General features: G+C 42.8%; 1 protein-coding gene across 1 annotated transcript in view; it reads right to left on the bottom strand.

Annotated features, from left to right (window-relative positions):
* MYO3B (myosin IIIB) overlaps positions 1 to 19,988 on the bottom strand; it is a gene marked incomplete at its 3' end in the record, with an annotated part of 334,099 nt that overhangs the window by 288,935 nt on the left and 25,176 nt on the right. Inside the window, exon 6 of the mRNA XM_084892298.1 lies at positions 12,986 to 13,131. Coding sequence (XP_084748424.1) covers positions 12,986 to 13,131 — 146 coding nt within the window. The remainder of the gene's footprint in view (positions 1 to 12,985; positions 13,132 to 19,988) is intronic.

Genomic DNA, 19,988 nt, shown 5'->3' with positions numbered 1-19,988 from the left:
TTGGACTTTTCTTACTTAATTGAAAGTGTTTCTTTATATGACACAAGTATTAATTTTCATCTGTTACATATGATGCAAATATTTTCCTTCCACTTGAGTGTTGCTCAATTGGTACTCTTTTATATACTCATGTTATTTAACTGTTTCCTATGTCTTTTCAACCAGATGACTGTAAGACTAAAGAGCATCAAATGAGCCTTAAATTTTTACTCTTCATCCTCTGCAGCAACCAAGTCAGTGGTAGAGTTACAAATAGGCAAGGATGTTAAATAAATTGAATGAATTACTATAAAGAAAAGCAAAGTTTTAAGCACATAACTCAATATTTAATTTGATAATTTGACAAGTTTTCATTAGGGTTCCTTCTTTCAATCACTTTGCCCACTGTTCACTGTTTTTGCATTATTACCATCAAAATAAACCTTTTAAGAGCAACACAGGGCTATACAGAGCTTTTATTAACCTTCCTTTAATTTCTGACTCCATGGATGATAATGTCATGAGCTAAGAGGTATGAACCCACTATAGATCTCGAGTTATCATGACACATAGAACTGATACCTTCTTCCCTCGTTTGTGGCAGTCCTTCCACTCCCCCACTTGACAAAAAAAAAAAAAAAAAAAAAAAAAAAAAAGGATGATGAACACACTTCCTTGTACAACGCTGTTATTGTTTAAAAAAAAAAAAAAAGTGTTAAGAAATAGATGATCCTTGCCGAAACCGGTTTGTCGGTCTGCGGACTGAAAGGTCCCAGGTTCGATTCCGGTCAAGGGCATGTACCTTGGTTGCGGGCACATCCCCAGTAGGGGGTGTGCAAGAGGCAGCTGATCAATGATTCTCTCTCATCGATGTTTCTAACTCTCTATTCCTCTCTCTTCCTCTCTGTAAAAAAAATCAATAAAATATATTTAAAAAAAAAGAAATAGATGATCCATAAAAAGGTTTATTTAAGAGTATTCTAAGGCCGGGACCGGTTTGGCTCAGTGGATAGAGCGTCGGCCTGCGGACTGAAAGGTCCCAGGTTCGATTCCGGGCAAGGGCATGTACCTTGGTTGCGGGCACATCCCCAGTAGGGGGTATGCAAGAGGCAGCTGATTGATGATTCTCTCTCATCGATGTTTCTAACTCTCTATCCCTCTCTCTTCCTCTCTGTGAAAAATCAATAAAATATATTTAAAAAAAAAAAAAAAGAGTATTCTAAGACCAGTCATAATTTCTGGTAGAAAGCCTACAAAAATACATAATTATAACCAACTACAAACCAACTTGATCAGTTATTCAGAAATTCATTTGTTTAACTCGGAGAACAAACCAGAAAATGATATGGATTATAGTTTATTAAAAAATTAAATGCTTTATCAACTTTAGATGTGTTTTCTTTCATGGTCAAAGTAAGCATTTAATTCATTAGAAAATCCAAAAATTTAATCTTGTATTAAGCCAAGTCACCGGAGAGCTATACATGTGAGTGACATTGTTTTATTAATTTTGATTGAATTTTTAATAGTCACATATAGTTGGATTTACTATAAAGATTATAGTGAAGACATTTACTGTTACCCATCCTGATCATGCTGCTTGTTTTTAATCTTCTAAATATACCAAATTATGTCACTTACTGTATTTCACTTTTTGCCTTGACAGCTAGGAAGCTCAGAAGCAAATGTGTGAAAGTTTGATGTGTGTTTTGTTTATCAACCTCCCCTTGGCTTAATCTTTTTCCTATCTTTGTTTACTGGTTCATGCAAAATTCCTTCTCTCACGTGCTTTCATCTTGTTGTACAGTATATGTTTGTAAATGACCTTAAATACTTTTTAGAATGAGCCCAGTGATAAAGAGATGGATACCTAATTAGAGAGAAGAGAGTAATCAAGGTGTAAGAGTGGAAGCTAAAAGCAAACCCTCAGTGGGATCACATATTTTCTTTAAGCAACGAGTCTGGCATTGCCTGGGCTGTAACCCAACAAAGTGACTATGTCCTTTAACTCCCTATCTCTGTCTGTTTTGGAGGTCTCAGTTTTGACATCTCTCTGGTGTGACAGCTCCTTCACTTTGTGTCCTGGCCCCTGCCTGGCCTGACCTGGACTGCCCTCTGCTGTGAACTACCCACAGTCTGGCCCTGGCTGTGTTCCTAATAGCTCTAAGCTGCTGATCTTGGCCCGGCCATGCTATAATTATTCCTAAATTCATGTAGGTTTTTATCACATTTACCCTCCAAGTTACACAGAAAAGTGCTTTCTTTGAGACTCTTTTGGAATACATGAATCTTTTCAGAGTGTTGGGGTCTCCAGTGGCGTGATTTATAGACAAAGGATTTAGTCTGCTCTGAAATGAAGGCCAAGACTTACATATTCTTTAAGTGTTTGTCTCCAGCTGGAGAAACACTTTGGGAGCTAAGGATAAGAGAGCCCTCCACCAAGAGGCTAGAAAAGTTAGATAAAGAGATGGGGTGTGTTATAAAAAGCAACCCCCAACAGCTTCCTCTTTCATAATCAGAACATTGTAAATAGGAATCTTTAAAAACTTAAGAAGCCTTCTTAAAACCTTGCCCTCATCAATTATCTCCTCTCACATGTCTGCATTTTCCACTCTCCGCTTGCCCTTCTCTTTAACCTGATTTTCCCACATGACAGCCCCTTCCACTTTCTGTCCCCTTTCACGGACCCGCTGTGCTCGCTGCCCTCAAATCCACTTACAGTTTAACGTTTGCCACTGCCTTTTGCTCCTCACCTCGCTACTACTCTCTTCCAAAATCAGGCAATCACCAAACATCTCTGAAATGTCAAATCCAACAAACATCCTTATCCCAGTTTCCATTGTATGTACCCGTTAAGTACACGAGACTTTAGTAATAATAGAGGCTGCTATTTATTGAGTACTTACTGTGTGCCAGAGCACTTTGCCATAGCATCTCTTTCTCTCACAGCACATAATACTATTGATATTATCTCGGCTTAAGGAGGGCACATAACTCATCCAAAATCACACAGCCAGCCTGTGGCAGATACAGGATTCAAGTCTAGGGATGTCTGCATGATGGATTGGAGATGGCTGTAAATTCTCTGCCACTCCTCGCTTCGAGAGGTGGCGTCTGTTTTCCTCCCCTTGAATCTGGGCTGACCCTGTGATTTGCTATAAGCAGTAAAACGTGGCCAAAGTGACAAGCGAAAAGTCCAAGGCTGGGCCTTATGAGATCCGCAGTTCTGCTCGCCTGGGCAAGAAACTGAGAAGCCCTGGGCCTTGTAGGAAATCCAACTAACGGGGAGGGGAGGATGGAAGTGGAGACTTCTTGGGCCTCCCAGCCCAGTCACCTGCTAGCTGAATGCAGCAGCGAGTTCCTACCCCGGCAGATCCTCACTGAGCAGAGCAGAAGAACCATCGCCCAAGCCCTGTCTGAAGTCTTGGCCCCGAGAATCAGGATGAACCAGGAGCTGTTGTTTAAGCCGCTCAGCATAGGCAGCCACGAAGTGTTAGGGCTGTTAGTTGCAGGGCCATACATCACCAAGAAGTCCCATTCTAAAAGCCTAGGCCACTTGGCCTCTCTAATTTTCACTGCCCCCTCCCGACTCTCCAGCAAACCAGCTTCTCCTTCTGTATTTTTAGACTTATTTAATGATAAGCCTATCCTCAGTTACCTCAAAATCCCTTTTTATTTAAAGCCATGTGTCACTTTGTGAAGTTCTGTTTAGCTTAAACTGGGTGGCTTCTGCCATATCACCACTTAACAAGGCACCCTTTACCTGCCCTGCTTTCCAGGACTCTAAATTGGACCCACAAATGCCCCTTGCCTAGGCGCTCCCTGTGACCCACCTGCAGATCAAGCCAGACAGGGCCATCCAACTTTTGTAGTGCAGGAAGGCACCAATATCAATATTTATCCTTGGTAACAGGAAAGCATAATTTATTGTTTTTTACATTAAAAATACATGGATATAAGAGTGCTAATATTTTCACTCTGCACCTAGGTTTTTATTTTATCTACCTTGAAGACCACTGGGATGGTCAGTACCTCTTCTTTATTCCTCTTCCCAGCCCACCCCCACCCCCACTAAGTGTATATTGATGTGAATGTTAGTATCTGATGAGGCCAAAAAAGGGTAAAGTTTGGGGAGGGGGAGGAAGTGTGGAGGAAGGCACAGGGGCTGGTGTGGGTTTGTTTCCTCCTTGGATGGATTTTAACATGAGAATAAAAATACAAGGACCTGTTTTTCCTGGAGATTTGATGCTGCTCCATCAAGTGAGGAGGGCAAGAAGCTGACCCAAATGGTGAGGCTCTGGGTCCCAAGTAACAGAGTGACTCAGAGCTCAGGAGAGGGGTTGCTCTTCTTCTCATTGGAACTCAGTGGCTGGGCATCCTGAGACTGGATGCTTTGGGAGAAACAGAACCAGCAGCCACACAAGCAGGGGAATCCTGATGGTGGGTGAGTAGACAATAAGTGGGCAGAGACCTTATAATGATGGTAGCTCACAAATGGAGCACACCCTTGAGGATTTCTAAAACTTCCTAGACAATATTTTTGGGATGTTGTAGGCAACATAATAGACCCCAAGGATGTCCATGTCTTAATCTCCAGAATCTGTGAATATATTAGGTTACATGATAAGGGAGAAATAAGGTTGTAGATGAAATGATGGTTGTTGACCAGATTGTCTGTGTGGGCTCGGTATAACCACAGTGTCCTGAAATGGGGAAGGGAGAGGAAGAAGAGTTGGAGTGATGCAATGTGAGGAAGACTGAACAAGGAATATAAACAACCTCTGGAAATTGGGGGGGGGGGGGGGGGTGTGTGCAAAAAGAAACAAGTTCCCCAACAGCCTCCAGAATGGAACTCAGCCCTGGTGACTCCTTGGTTTTGCCCAGGGAGACCCATTTCAGACTGTTTACTTTGCAAACTATAAAATAATACATTTGCATTCCTTCACGTCACTAAGTTTGTGACAATCATTGGTTAAAGAAGCAACAGGAAATTAAGACTAGGGGTGTGCAGCAATGACACCAAAGAAGGACATTAGTCTGTCATGGCTAATTTTAGGGAACCCCCACCAATTCCTACTGATCACAGCTTTTTTTTTCTTTCCTCTCTAAGAATGCAGATTATTTAAGGGGGAAGAAACATGAATCATAGTAATTAGCCATAGTGAAAGTTAAGCTCACCAGATGGTAATTTGCAGATCCTGCTTTCTCCCTTTTTTTGAAGGATTGAAGCACTCTCTCCCGCTTCCAGGCCTCTAACACTCTTCCTGTTCTCCAGGACTCTTCCAAGATCACTGACAGTGAGTCCGTAGTCTCACCTGTGTATTCTCTCAGTACCTGGGGTATCACTCCTGCCAGCCAAGAAACCTGAACTCAGCTGGAGCAACTATGTAAGTGCTCTCCTTACCATCCCCTCGCCGGCTTGGGTTTCTGTCTCCCCTTACCAAAGTTTTTAGTGTTTCCGAGTTGGACTGAGGAAAAAATCATTCTCCCTGGTGGAGAAAATGGGAGCAAAATGGAACCCAATCTTGAGTCAGTGCCCTGTGTCTGGAACTCCTCTTGTGGTACGTTTACCTGCGGACAAGAATGTTTCAGAACCAAGGGAAGGTTGTACCTACCAAGGGGGCTGAAAGGACCCTGAAGAGAGGGTCAGCCAAGCCCCCACCACACAGTCACCCACCAACCGCAAAGCCACCACAGCGGGGAGAGTGGTTGGAAAGGAAAAGCACTGCTGCCTCCCTTCTCTTCAACATCGCCTTTCGCTGCAGACACAATGGGAGTTGGGAATGAGGCCAGCTTTGCTTCCCAAAGGGCAGCTCTTGGCATCCCATTCAGGGTGTGTATGGGGGCCAGGGAAGGATGTTGCCATCTCTTAGGAATTTGTCTGTTAACCAAGAAATGGTAACATTGGGTCTTTATGACAGAGTCTCTCAGACAGGTGCAGAGGAAGCAGCAAAGATTTATTGAGAAATCAGTCTTCATTCTCTCCCAATTCCCCACACAATCATCAATCAATCGATTAGATAAACTTTCAAACGATTGATCTCATTGCTCTTTTGCATGGAAGTTTTTACTTCTTGAGGTACAGGAGAAAGCAAACCCTTTACATTAGAAATATACCCTTGAGATGTGTTCTTTGGTATCACCCGGCAAAAGTCAAACGCTTGCTACCCTGTTTCCCCGAAAATTAGACAGTGTCTTATATTAATTTTTTCTCCCAAAGTTGCATTAGGTCTTATTTTCAGGGGATGTCTTATTTTTCCATGTGCTAGGTCTTATTTTCAGGGAAACACAGTATGTACTCTTCTGAGCAATTGATATAACAACTGAGGCTGATAATATGCATATCTCCATTTTACAGAGGAGGAAACTGGGTTTGAGACATTAAGTAACGTGGTCACGCTCATACAGCTTGAAGGTGTGAGTGGTGCTCACATGGGAACCCATGCAGGCTGACTGTAGAACACTGTGGTTAAGGAATTGCAAAAATGGTCCAATTGTACACCTCTTCCTGTCTCTATGCTTGGAACCCGGTCACCAATGTGAGACTAGCCCTGGCTAGCCTGATGGAGGATGCAAAACCACATGGAGAAAAGCCAAGTCATCCTCATCAAGGCCATCCTAGACCAGCTGGTCCCTAGCCACATCCCTAGGTGACCACAGATACAGGATTAAGCCCAGCCAAGAGCCACAGACTCATGAGAAATAATAAGTGATTGCTGTTTTAAGCGACAATATTTGGGGGTGGTTTACTACACACCAGGAGAGAACTGATACAAACACCACCTCACTGTATTTCCTTTCTGATGACTGGCTTCATCTGATTCTCCAGAATGGACAGCTCCAGCTGTGAAGAACCTTCCTTCCACCACTTCATCTCTCTTCACCCTTGTGTTGCCCCTGCCCTACTGCCATGCCAACCCACGAAGGCAGTTTATAACTGTTCCTCACCTTTATTCCCTAGTTTTCTCTGGCGTCAAGAGGAAACTAGGGTGCCTCGAACCCGTTGGTACTATTTTGAGCTCTGTCCTTGCTTACCCTCCTTACCCACCTCTCCATCATTTAGGAGCTAAATTGGAATTAGCCAAAAATGCGTAGTACCAAAATAATGAAAGCAGGGTAATGAGGGGGAAAGCACCGAGAGTGCCGGAAGTCAACACAACACGGCTCTTCCGGCCTTTCCCTTCTCTCAGGGCTGGCTTCTTACTCGGCACTGATGGAGGGGACTCGAAGTTCCTGAAGGCATGCTCCTGCTTTGCCACCTGATCCCCAAGTTAAAGCTTGAAAAGCTCAACTCTCCCTGCCTGCCAGGACTCAGGGGGGCAGCAAGCTGTACCTCCACAGGAACTAACGGCCCCAGCTGCTCAACTCAAATTAAAAGAGTTTGGGAACATGTTCCATGGAGTGAAAACCTTCTGGGGCCTTTCTGGCAACTGCCTCCAGCTACTGTGTTCCCAAGGAAATGGAAAGGATACCCCAGGGGGAAGGGGCACCCTTGAGATATCCTGAGGAATGGGGACCACAATCCATTAAAATCCTCTAGAAGTTGCCCAAAGAAAAGGGAGAAAAATGCTGAATTGTTTTTCTATTAGTGCGTTGCAAAACTTTTTTTTCTTCTTTCTGCTGTTAGGCACTCAGTATATGCTGAATGATGCTAATTCTTCCAGCTCGTCTTGCTTTATGAGTGAAGCTGGGATTGGGAGGGTTTGTTACTTAAAAGGCCAATAGCTAAGTGACCTCGGTTGGTGAAGAGAAACCAGAATTCTCTGGGGCAAATCTGGCCTTCCTGTGCCGTTACACACCACCCCCCTCACTTATTGCACTTTAACAACAATAGTTTAGTTTTAATTTCTTTTCCGTAGATGTCACAGCCCTCGGGGAAAATGTCCTGTGACGATTCTATAATAGTAGGACAATTACTGGTGACTCAGGGCTCCCTGCTGCCTCTGCATCCTCCCTCAGTTGAGGAGCAGGCTTCCCATGTAGGAACAATTTGGTTTGTGAATTATAGAAGTCAGAATGAAGGGAATCTTGACCTTAAAAGATGATAGACATTCAGAAGAAATTAGATGAAAATTCAACCCGAGGATTCTGTTTCAGAACAAGAGTCCCTGAAGAACCCTGTCCTATAGACTCCCAGTGTTTCAAGTGACGATTCCCCCTTTCTGAGCCCTGCCACCCATTTCATCTGAGTAGCCCAAGAGTATTCTTTTATAGTCCTCCTCCTTATACCTCTTTTTTTGCCATCCAACTTCTACCCAGTACACCTTTGCTATTTGGTGGAGGAAGAGACAGTAAAGCTATGTTTTCCTTGAGAGAAAAACCCGTCTTCTCCATCTTGTAACTCAAGCACTCAGCTAAGCCTGATCCAGAGTGATGTCCTAGGTTGGAGGGCGCAGGCATGCCCACATCTCCAGTAGACAGCGTTTCAAAGCACTTTGGAAAATGGGTAGTTTAGAGCTTGGAAAGCATTTCCCCCTCCCATAAGCATAAAGTTCTAGAGATAGGCTAAGTCCTCGGATTCAGCCACAAGGCCCTGAGGGGCCACAAGAGTCTAATACGGCTTCCCAAGTGAGAACGTCAGGTGTTTGCTATAGAGACTCCTCCTAAACCATCCCTTAATATAGTTTCCATGAGAAAAAGCATTCCGACTCTGGATCCAGAAGCAGATTTCCATTTACCAGAGAACCAACGTGAGCTTTTCCCCCTGGAAAAGTGAAAAGGAAGGAGAAGGGGGAAGAGATGCTGGCTTTGCCAGAAGGGCCCTGACCCGGCAGGTGCAGGCTTTACATGGAGGGCAGGATGGGACAAAAACCTCTGGGTACAAACAATGATAACATGGAATTCCTCTCTGCTTTCATAGAACACAGGCTCTATAATTTTTCAGTTCAAACACTTAAGTGTTTTAAGTGAAGAACTAAAAGGTGGTTGCTTAAAGGGAGTCTGGAAAGGAAGGGATTTCTGGTTTAAGGGTCATAAATCAATGAGCAAAGGAGGGTCTGTGTTCACCTAGGATAACACTCTTGATTTCTCTTCTTCAGTTCCTTAACTGACACAGTTATTGATGTTAAAACAATTCTAACTCTCAGGTTACAGTGTCTATTTAAAATTGGAGGCAAGGAGAAAGATGCTAGACTGTCAGCTTCTTAAAGGCTTACATTCCTATTCATTTCTATGCAGCCCCGTCTCCTTGCTGCCCAATTCATAATTCTTCAGTAAAAACAAATAATTTAAGGAAAGGCTTTAATTTTTCAATCTAGTTGCAAAACATGTGGACCTTGGAATCAAACTTCTCAGCTTTGCATCATTTTCCCTCCACAGGTGCATGCCCCGGGCTTTCTCCTTGGGCTTCCAGTTTTCTCCTCCAGAAAAAAGGGTGGTGATAGAACCAACCTCACAAGGGACTGTGAGCACTGGATGCGTTTATATTTTTAAACACATAGCACTGTGCCTGCCACATGGAAAGCACTTGATAAATACAAGCTATTGTTATTTTTACATCATCATTTGGCTAATTGTCCCACATTTTGTACCCAAATTAGTTTCCCAGAGAATCTAGTAAACATTAATGTTGGCTGGGATAGTGAGTTGAACGGTGTAGCCTCCAAAAAAATATGCCTACTCAGAGCCTGAGGACTTGTCCTCATTTTGAATAAGGGTTTTTGCAGATGTAATTATGACAAGGATCTCAAGATGAGATCATCATGGATTAGGATGGGCCCTAAATCCAATGTTCTTATTGGACAAGACAGAGCAGAAGGCGCAGAGAGACATGGGAGAAAGCCACATGCAAATGTAGCAGCGATTGGAGTTAGGCTGCGCCAAAACAAGGAGCGCCAGAACCTGGAAGGGGCGAGGAGGCATGGCCCCCTAGAGCCTTCAGAGGGAGCGTGGCTCTGCAGCATCTTGATTGGACTTCTGACCTCTAGAACGGGAGAGGATACATTTCTGCTGTTTTAAGCCACCAAGTTTCTGGTATGTTGCCGTGGCAGTCCTGGGAAACAGAAATAGTTGGATAGAGTTCGGAACAACCTAAATTTATTGTGGAAAAAAAGCCCACATGTGAATTGGTATTTATCTCAAGGTCTCTTTTTCTGGAATCATGTACTGCAGGGAAAGTTCTCGGTAGGAAGGAAAAATCATGGGCCATTCTGCCCCATCCACTTCCAGCCAAAGGCATTTCTGCTGGAAATCTTGAAAGCATTCTGAATGAATGAATGAATGAATGAATGAATGAAAGAAATGGAGTGAAGTGGAACTACTCAACATGCAGCAAGACCCTAGGCAGTGCTGGCCACTATCTGACCAAAAATGAATGGGCAAGAGACACATTTCTCAGTCCTTGTCCAATTAACATACCCACTCTGGTCCCCACTGCCTTCCAGGTCCCCACCTGTAGTGGTCGAGAAGGTCATTAGACAAAGACTCCAACTTAAGAAAAGATACTTGGTTACCAAGGAACCAACACAACTGTACATTTTTCCTAACTCTATGGGTTCTTGCAATTACATCTATGAAACAGATCTCCTTTTTTATCTGAAGAATATATCCAAGTCATCTGCAAGATCCTTCTAAGACTGGAATTTTAAAGGAGCCCTCGGGAGAGGATGTTGTCAAAGCCATGGATACCCAGAGAAACTGTTCCATTCTTTTCCTCTCTTATACCTCCCAGAGAAAAATACCAGCAGATGAGCAACAACTGCCAGAAAGAGGTGACTTTTTCGGAGCAAAGGCATTAGCCAAGATGACACATGCTGACAGGTTCAGTAAATAGCAGATGCTCTGCCAATCAGAAGATAATTTCTGCGTGTTTGCAACGTAGGAGAGATTGCGAGTCACACGGGATTTCAAAGTCAGGTCACAGTCACTTCATGTGTCATCTCCTAATGTGAAGGTCAAAAGGAAGGAGAAGGTGGGTGGCGGCAGAGAGGGGAAGAGCAAGGAGACCCGGAATCAACCACATCCAGGCAAGCCTCGCTTCATACTTTCTGACCAAGCCCAGGGAACCTGTGTGATCACCTGCTTCGTAGACATCTGAGGCTCTCACCTCCCAGGTAACCAGCACTTCATCCACTCCTACGTCCTTTGTAACTCGTAAAAGTCCCTTCCTGCCTGACTCAGGGAAGGTTTTCTTTCCTTCCCTTCCCTTTCTTGGTAATTCATTCCAGTAAGGAAGGGGTTTTATAGAGAAGAGGTGAGTGAGAAAGGCCGGAGGAGGAAGCCACACAAAGTATCCGCGACCCAGAGTCCTCTGAAGCAGACTTCACTGTTCAATGGGAAGGAATCCCAAAACCCTGAACACACTCAGACCAAACAGGAAGGAAAGATTCCAAAGCCAAACGGATTCCAAGGATTTCTGTGATTGTCCTTTGCTTTTCTCCTTTAGGAAAGAAACAACTGAGAGAGAATGAAAGACAGAGACTGAGGTTCTCATGAAACTCACAAATAAATAACTCGAGAGCCTATTTAAAGGATGTGTTTAATTTCTCCACTCTCCACCAAAGAGCTTTTCCAAGGAAAGAATACATTTTTAGCACTCAGAATTAAGATAGTACACACACACACACACACACACACACACAACACACATCTAAGCTGCCTCACATTTATCACCATCTGAAATATAGTTGGTCTGTACACAAATACATACTAAAAAAGAAAAGAAAAAATATACCCAAGTAGATGGCCTCTTACAAAAAAGTACATATACCGTATATATTTTGCTAATCAGAAGCCACACCTTAATTGTGATCTTTGGGAAACTATTAAATAAATGATGAAGAGTTAAACCGAATATCATAGCGCACACACAAGTCATCCCAGACACTGTTTCTATTTTCTGACTTATTATGTATACAATACTGTTGTGTGGTCATGCATTTCACATCCTTTTAAACCTTCAGCAGATTTTTCCCCCCAGGAGACTATTAATTTTAAAAGCCATTAATTTTGTCTGCCCTTCTAGTCCCCAGAACCTGTTGTTGTACTTTGGAGAAAGCAAAAAGACCAACCCTGTCCTGAGTGGGGAACCATCTTTGGAAACATGGTGGGTGGTTGTTCACATCTGGATGAGGTAGAAAACATAGCATCACAATGATGAACGCCACAGAGCCTCATCTGCATATAAATAGACCTAATCAGAAATGCAAATTGCAATCGGGAGAAATTTTTCAAGGCTGTGATAGCTGCATGATTGCGCAGAGAGGAAAGGTTAACACTTGTATTAGCCTGAGTGGTTGAACGGCTCCCAGCCGGCCAGAGCCTCCCTCTGAAAGGGAACTGTGAAAGGTACAAAGCTCTCCACGGCCACCTGGCCAGGATGGAGCTCCCTTTTTGCTTCTGCAGCTGGCCGGCCGCGGCTGGATTCTGATGGAAGACAAACAACCAAACCTCTTGTACAAACCCTCCGTGAATACACACAATACACAGGCATTTAACACCAAACTGACCTCTTTCAGCACAGTGTCCCATTGAGGCAGAAATTAAGAGACGGAAAGACAGTCATATGACTGATGTAACATTTTTAAAAAATACTGGTTAGCGTTGGTCTGAGTAAACACAAAAATAGGATACACATTTTTATTCATCCCCAAATTTTCCTGAGTACTCGAGAAAGATTCAAATGAAAAACAAACAAACATAAATAATTATATAATTGAAAACAAAACACAATACTTAGATTACTTAACCCAATATTGCATTTGTAGTCTTCTCATGCAAAGCACCAAAAATGAACATCTCAAAAATGGGAGTACGTACTGAAAACACGCAATTGTTACAACCAAGTCCCGTTATTCCTTGAGATATGTTATCTTTCAGGGACGTTCTCTACCCTTGTTCCTCTCCTCCCCCCTACCCCCCCCCAACACACACACACACAAAGAAATACTGTTCATTTTATAATCAGGCTTTCACGGATTTGGAGAGAAATTGCTTATGATCTATTATCCCCACTAACAGCCACTTTCACAAAGAACTTATGAGCCAAGAGCGCCATCATGTGTCTTACCTTGGAATTTTGAAGAGCGTTTTCACGGGATGCATGTCAAAGAGGGGAGGGTCTCCGTCCCCCAATTCAATCGCTGTAATCCCCAAGGACCAGACGTCACAGCGGGCGTCATAGGAAGAGTCATACTGCTGTTCACAAGCGATAACCTATCAGACAAAAGCAGGACACATCACATCAACCCCACTGCCACCTCAGATGTCCCAAACAGCCCTCGGCCAGCCTACCTACCCTCTTAGGTCCCTTCTCAGTTCCCTTGGCTACGCTGACATTGAATTCCAATAATAACAAGGCCTTATGTATGTGTGACTGATTTATCATCCGATATGGTCATCAACTTTTTTAAAAAATTCTTTCTTGTTTAAAGTATTGCCGAAACCGGTTTGGCTTGGTGGATAGAGCATAAGTCTGCAGACTGAAAGATCCCAGGTTCGATTCCCATCAAGGGCATGTACATTCCCATGCAGGCACATCCCTGGTGGTGGTGGGGGGGGGGAGGGGGGTGCAGGAGGCAGCTGGTCAATGTTTCTCTCTCATCCATGTTTCTAGCTCTCTATCCCTCTCCCTTCCTCTCTGTAAAAAATCAATAAAATATATTTTTTTAAATAAAAATAAAGTATTGCATATGTCTCCTTTCCCCACCCCCACCCCCAATGACCTCTCCCAGGCCACTTCTACCCCCCAGCACATGCCCTCAGCCCCCTAGTTTTTGTGTCTACTGGTTATGCTTATATGCAGGCATACAAGTCTTCCGGTTAATCTCTTAACCCCCTCCCCTGCCTTCCCTCTGAGGTTTGATGGTCTGATCGATGCTTCTTTGTCTCTGGATGTGTTTTTGTTCATCAATTTATGTTGTTCATTACATTCCATAAATAAGTGAGATCATATGATATTTATCTTTCTCCAACTGGCTTATTTCGCTTAGCATAATGCTCTCCAGTTCCATCCATACTGTTGCAAATGGTAAGAGTTCATTTTACAGCAGTGTAGTATTTCATTGTGTAGATAAACTATAGTTATTTAATCCATTCATATGCTGATGGGCACTTAGGCTGTTTCCAAATCCTAACTATTGTAAATTGTGCTGCTATGAACATATGAAGTGCATATATCCTTTCTGATTGGTGATTCTGGCTTCTTGGGATATAGTCCTAGAAGTGGGATTGATCAATAACTTTAAAAAATGTGTCAGTTCAGTACAATAAGCATGCATTGCAACCCTCTAGAACAGTGCAAGAGGAGGCACAAGGGTGACTACCTCACTGCATCTGCCCACACATCCTTTAAGAAAAGGCTTTGTCTGCATCCTTCACCTCATTCCAGCTGCTGAATCAACAGCAAAGAACACTCATTCTCAAAGATGCTTGCCTCCTGCACAAAATCCCCAGAAGTGGCCAATTGAGCAGAAAAAAAGTTGGAGGATGGATGTAGTTAACATACAATAGGAACCGCTCCCTCCCATTCCTTTTTCTAAGAAGTTCTGCCCCTTCTTCAAACCCCAACAACTGGATTGCATTTCAACAGCAGCTGCCACTTCAGTTACTGGCCTGACTGGGTACAAGAACAGCAGAACCAGAAAATGCTTGTCATTGCTTTGTTCCCCAATGGAACCTTGCAGGGAAATCTCTTTCTATCACTTTTTTTTAAGTGACACAGAAAAAGCCCTCCACTCAGACTCTGGTGGCTATCCAATGGGGTTTCGAGAAGGCAGAGTGAGCCAGAGGATATGGAGAGACAGGTGCCCCTGTCTGACCTGAAATCTGCCTCCACGACCAAGGATGGCCCAAGGCTATGGGCAGGTAGGGAGCTTTGAGTTCCTGTTGGTGAACTGGTCCAAATAGCTATGAGATAAGCACCGGGGAGAGGGGCAGCGAGATGGGCCTACCTACCCTCTTAGGCCATCAGAAGGTCTTTGGCTGTGACTGAGCAAAATGAGCCAACCAGGGAGCAGAGTGACAGATCTGGCGTACATGTTAGCGGGAGTGCTCTTGTTGCTGTGCAGAGGATACATGGAAATGGGACACGAGGAGAATCAAAGCCAGTTTAAAGTGCTACTTGCAAGAATCCAAACTAGAAGCAGATTCTGATTATGTATTTTTAAAGGTAGAGCCCATCAGAGTTGCTGACTTATAAGAAAGATGAGTTGAAGAAGAGGCAAGAGTGTTCGACCTGGGCCGTTTCAGAATGGAGTTGGCATTTAATGAGATGGGGGAGACAGTAGGAAAAGCAGGTTTGGGTTGAAAAGCAGACTCTCCAGTGGGGACATACTAAGTTTGAGACGCCTATGAGACTTCCAGATGGAGATTTCATTTTAGCCAAATGACCTTGAGAATAAATGTGTGTTGGTTTGAGCCACTAAAAACAGTGTGACACTGTTATGGCAGTGACAGAAACTAGTACCCCTGCTCTCTGCCAAACCCAGTTAACTGGACTTGGAAAACAGCAAATGTGTCTACCATCTTGCCTGAGACCAGGTGCCCTTCCTCCCATAATTGCCCTCTGCACTTCCTTCCGGTTTCTGAAATGAAGAATGTTTCTCCATGTATCCCTAACCTAGGTCTGACCTCAGCCCCACCCTCTGAATAGACTATCCTGGCATAGAATCTCCTGTCCTACTTTTAACACATCATTTTCAAACATGAATTCAAGCTAAAGTTCAAATAACCCCAATTTCAGGAGCAGAGACTATTCCATCACCCAATCATGTGAGAAAACACACTATTTTTTAAAGATCTCCAGAAAAAGGCTATCCAACACAGTTCCTTTCAGCAATGGCATTTCCAAATGTGAGGGACAGACATATCTACCAGGAAATAGTTGACCATTTTAATACATTCCTATGAGGGAAAGAGAAATAAGAATCTATCCTTCCTCTACAAGAGCTACAGCCAACTGAAATGTAAAGTGAGCCTATAATAATTAAATGGCAACCACAAATGTCCTAAGACAGAGCATACTAGCATATCCAATACACAACACAGGCTCCAAATGCTAAGGATATTAGAGGGACACCACTGTAGGTTAAGCAAGACAATGAAGAGTGTCTACTCTCAAAGTCCATGACTTCCAGGAAGAAATTTAAATCCGCATCCAGCTACTTTAGATGGAACACAGAAGACAATTCCAAGAACCCGTCCAAACGTGGGAGTGGAGAGAGCCTGAGGTTTCTCAAGTGCTGTCATAAAATATTCAAAACATTTATCTGGTTTCAACTTCTCTTTACAGATAGACACTATCTTCAGCTCAGTCTGATAAATAGAAAAGTATCCTTTGGCCAAATTCTATTCCCAAAACTTAGCTTTGAAGTGTGACAGAAATTTTCTTTAAGCTCAGTCTTTCAAAGAAATTTATAGAAAATTTCACTAGTCAAATAATTTATAAATAGCGTATTGAGTATCCAGGAGACAGGCATAGTATTAGGTCCTAGGAAGAGAAAGCTAAATGCACACTTACTTTAATCTTCATAATCATTCTGTGAGGTAGGTACAGGTGTAGAAACTGAGAATTAAATAAAAAATAGCTCACTCAGAGCCCACTGCTAGTCATTGTCAGCATTGTCAGGGACAGAATTAGAACCCAGGCAGAGGAGAAGCAAATAAGCAAATCATATCAGATAAGTACTGTAAATAATGAAGACTACGTTCAAGGAACAGTCTAAATATTAGCTTTTGCACTCATAAACTAAATAGGTTTTTTTGTTTTGTTTTGTTTTGTTGTTTTTTTAGAGTTCTATTACATAAACTCCATCTTCCCTGAGGGAGTCTCTCCTTCAGGATTAGTTCTTATCAGGAGTAAACATGTGTGATGAGAATTAAAGAAGCACTCTAAGAGGATGCACTGAAGGTCAACACACCCTGGAATTGGATTCCCTATCAATCCAACACCAAAGTCAATGACTTCTTTAGGGGGAAAGGGGATCTCGTTTTCCTTAGCTCAGCATTTTCATCTCTAGGTAGAATAAAGCTGAATTAGGAATGCATAGATGACTGACTGGTCTTTGGTTCCCTTGCCCCCACAAGAAGGGGACCTCTCAAAGAGCTCTCCGAATCAGTTGTTATGATGCTCCACTAAGAAAAGGCGAAAGTGGGGCAATGGTTTCCCACGTTCTCTAAGTCATATTAAAGGGATGGAGAGAGATGGTCATGGACACAGGTCCAGGACTCAAAATATCTCTCCTCTCACACCCCTCCACCTCACCTCTACCACCGCAAAGAGCAGCCGTGCCCAAGGCAAGTGCATTCTCTCCTTCACCTTGAGCCTTTGCTTCAGTCAGAGGAGTATAAATGATGTTGGTTGCAATGGAATGAATGGAGATGATAAAATAAGTGTGTAAGAGCCGAAACCGGTTTGGCTCAGTGGATAGAGCTTTGGCCTGCAGACTGAAAGGTCCCAGGTTCAGTTCCGGTCAAGGGCATGTACATTGGTTGCGGGCACATCCCCGGTGGGGGGTGTTCAGGAGGCAGCTGGTCGATGTTTCTCTCTCATCGATGTTTCTAGCTCTCTATTCCTATCCCTTCCTCTATGTAAAAATTCAATAAAATATATATTTTTAAAAATAGGTATGTAAAAGAATTCAAGGGAAGTATTTCAGGACTTGGAGAAAGCTTTAATACGGGCATTTTGTGGAAGGGACACACCAAGAAACACTGATATTTTGATCCTGGGTGACCAGGGGAATAATGGTGTCATTTACAAAAACAGAAAAGTCAGAAGTCAGTTTGATAGGTAGTATATAAGTTCAAACTGGGTCTGAGCTCTACCCTAAGTATAGGAAAAAAAATCACTTGTGCTAATAGGACTTCAATGCCCCTTCTGCCCCCTCCCACCCTGCCACACACACACACACTACACATAGATACACTAAGAAAAAATTCTGTTAAGATCAGAAACAGAATGCACCAAAGGGTAGCAATAAAATACTGACATGTTTCCAGTGATTACCTAGAGTTTTGTATTATAGTAAATATATTTTACATTTCAGAACCCTATAGATTTTTAACTTTCCATTGTTGGCTGCCAACATAATTAGTCAAAATGGGCAGTTTTAATACACAGATATAAGTACCAGAAGCAGATACCAGGTTGTATATCAGGTCTTGAACAAACTCGTATATTTATCTTAATCCATTGTGATGAATAGAGAACCTAATAAATGTCAATTCACAAAGTACAGATTCTCCAAAGTTGAATTTAAAGTCCACATCATGTTGGAGGTTGATATGAAGAGGATGTATTTTCTAGAATGTTCCACAAGATGTGTATCTACTAGGGGTGTCGAACTCAATCAGAGAAGGGGCCAAAATCTAAAATCCAGCCTAAATCGCGGGCCGAATGGTTTACTGAACAGTCATAAACTGACAATGTCATAAACTGACAGCGGAGTGCAGTGATGACAGCGCGGTGCGGGCCACATTGCAAGGCCTGGCGGGCTGGATTTGGCCCGCGGGCCTTGTGTTTGACACATGTGATCTAGACTGTGATAAAAATGTTTAGTGTACCTTGCAAAGGCTAAAAGCATAGCAGTAAATGAATCAAAATAGAGACTGAGTCCTGCTGTAGTGTACCACTAGTGGCCAAATGGCACCAAGATGAAAATACTGTCTTGTGAGCTCCGTGTGTTTCAGAGACATATAAACCCCACATGCTTCTGCAGAGTCACCTTTAATAGTCTTTGGTATAGCAATAAGGTTTATACTTTTTCTGAGTTTGTTATTTTATATATATATATATATATATATATATATATATATATATATATTTTTTTTTTTTTTTTTTTTTAATTGACTTCAGAGAGGAAGGGAGAGGGAGAGAGATAGAAACATCAGTGATGAGAGAGAATCATTGATTGGCTGCCTCCTGCACTGCCCTACTTGGGAGTCGAACCTGCAACCCAGGCATGTGCCCTGACTGGGAATAGAGCTTTGACCCCTTGGTTCATAGGTTAACACTCAACCACTGAACCATGCTGGCTGGGCTGTTTCTGAGTTTTAATGAATAATTTTACCTATTTGATGTTAATCTATCATTAACCTCATCATTTATTCTGTTTCAGAGGGGCCAGAGCCTTGATGAGCTCATCAAAATGACCCCTGAAGCAAACAGACATAACCTGGGGTAAAGATTTTGTTCACATTAACTTGCGGTCCTCATCAGAGAAGCTATATTGAAAAATTTTTGGAATCAAATTTAAAAAGTCTGAACTCCATTATTTACCAGCTGGATGCCTTAGCTAAATCCCTTCTTTAGTTATAGGGACCTCACTTTCTAGATGTACAAAGTGACAAGGTGGGAATGAATAATCTCTACTATCTCTTCCAGTTCTAATATTCCATGACTTCATGATTCCCACATAAGTGATTCTGGTGTTGTATCTCAAACTGAAAGGCTAACCTCTCCACGCAATTAGCTAGAGTAAACAGTAGATGGTTCTGGGTATTAACTAGATGGCTGGAATCTTGGGGAGTTTTGTTAGCAATATTTTGTAGACGTTCTTAAGGTCTATGAAGAGAGGCTGGTCGCTGTGATAATGCCTCCACTAAGGAAGCTTACCTTGTTTCCTTGAAAATAAGACAGTGTCTTATATTAATTTTTTCTCCCAAAGTTGAGCTAGGTCTTATTTTCAGGGGATGTCTTATCTTTCCACGCACTAGGTCTTATTCTCGGAGGATGTCTTATTTTTGGGAAAACACGGTAGCTCCAGCAACAGCAATTGTTTGGATGCTGGTTAATGGGGCATGTTCAGGTTCCCACCTTGAAATATGAACATATGGCTTCTCTAGGTACGCTTACACTCACTCTGCTTAGTTTAGGAAAACTAGAAGCACTAATGCTCTGTCACTAGCAATAGCTATGCACAAGCAGCCAAGGTGCCCATGCCAAGAGCTATTTTACCCAGAGGTGGGCTTGAGCCTCCCATACGTCGATCAGTGCCACGTTGGCTGCCAAAAACTTTTCTTTCTGGAGGGGAATGAGGGCAGTAAGTTCTCATTAACAGATTAACTCTACT

Source organism: Pipistrellus hanaki, assembly GCF_964339955.1.
Source record: "Pipistrellus hanaki genome assembly, chromosome: 8".
Taxonomy (NCBI): Eukaryota; Metazoa; Chordata; class Mammalia; order Chiroptera; family Vespertilionidae; genus Pipistrellus; species Pipistrellus hanaki.
The sequence above is the reverse complement of the archived record's forward strand: the minus strand, read 5'-3'. Positions and strand labels throughout refer to the sequence as shown.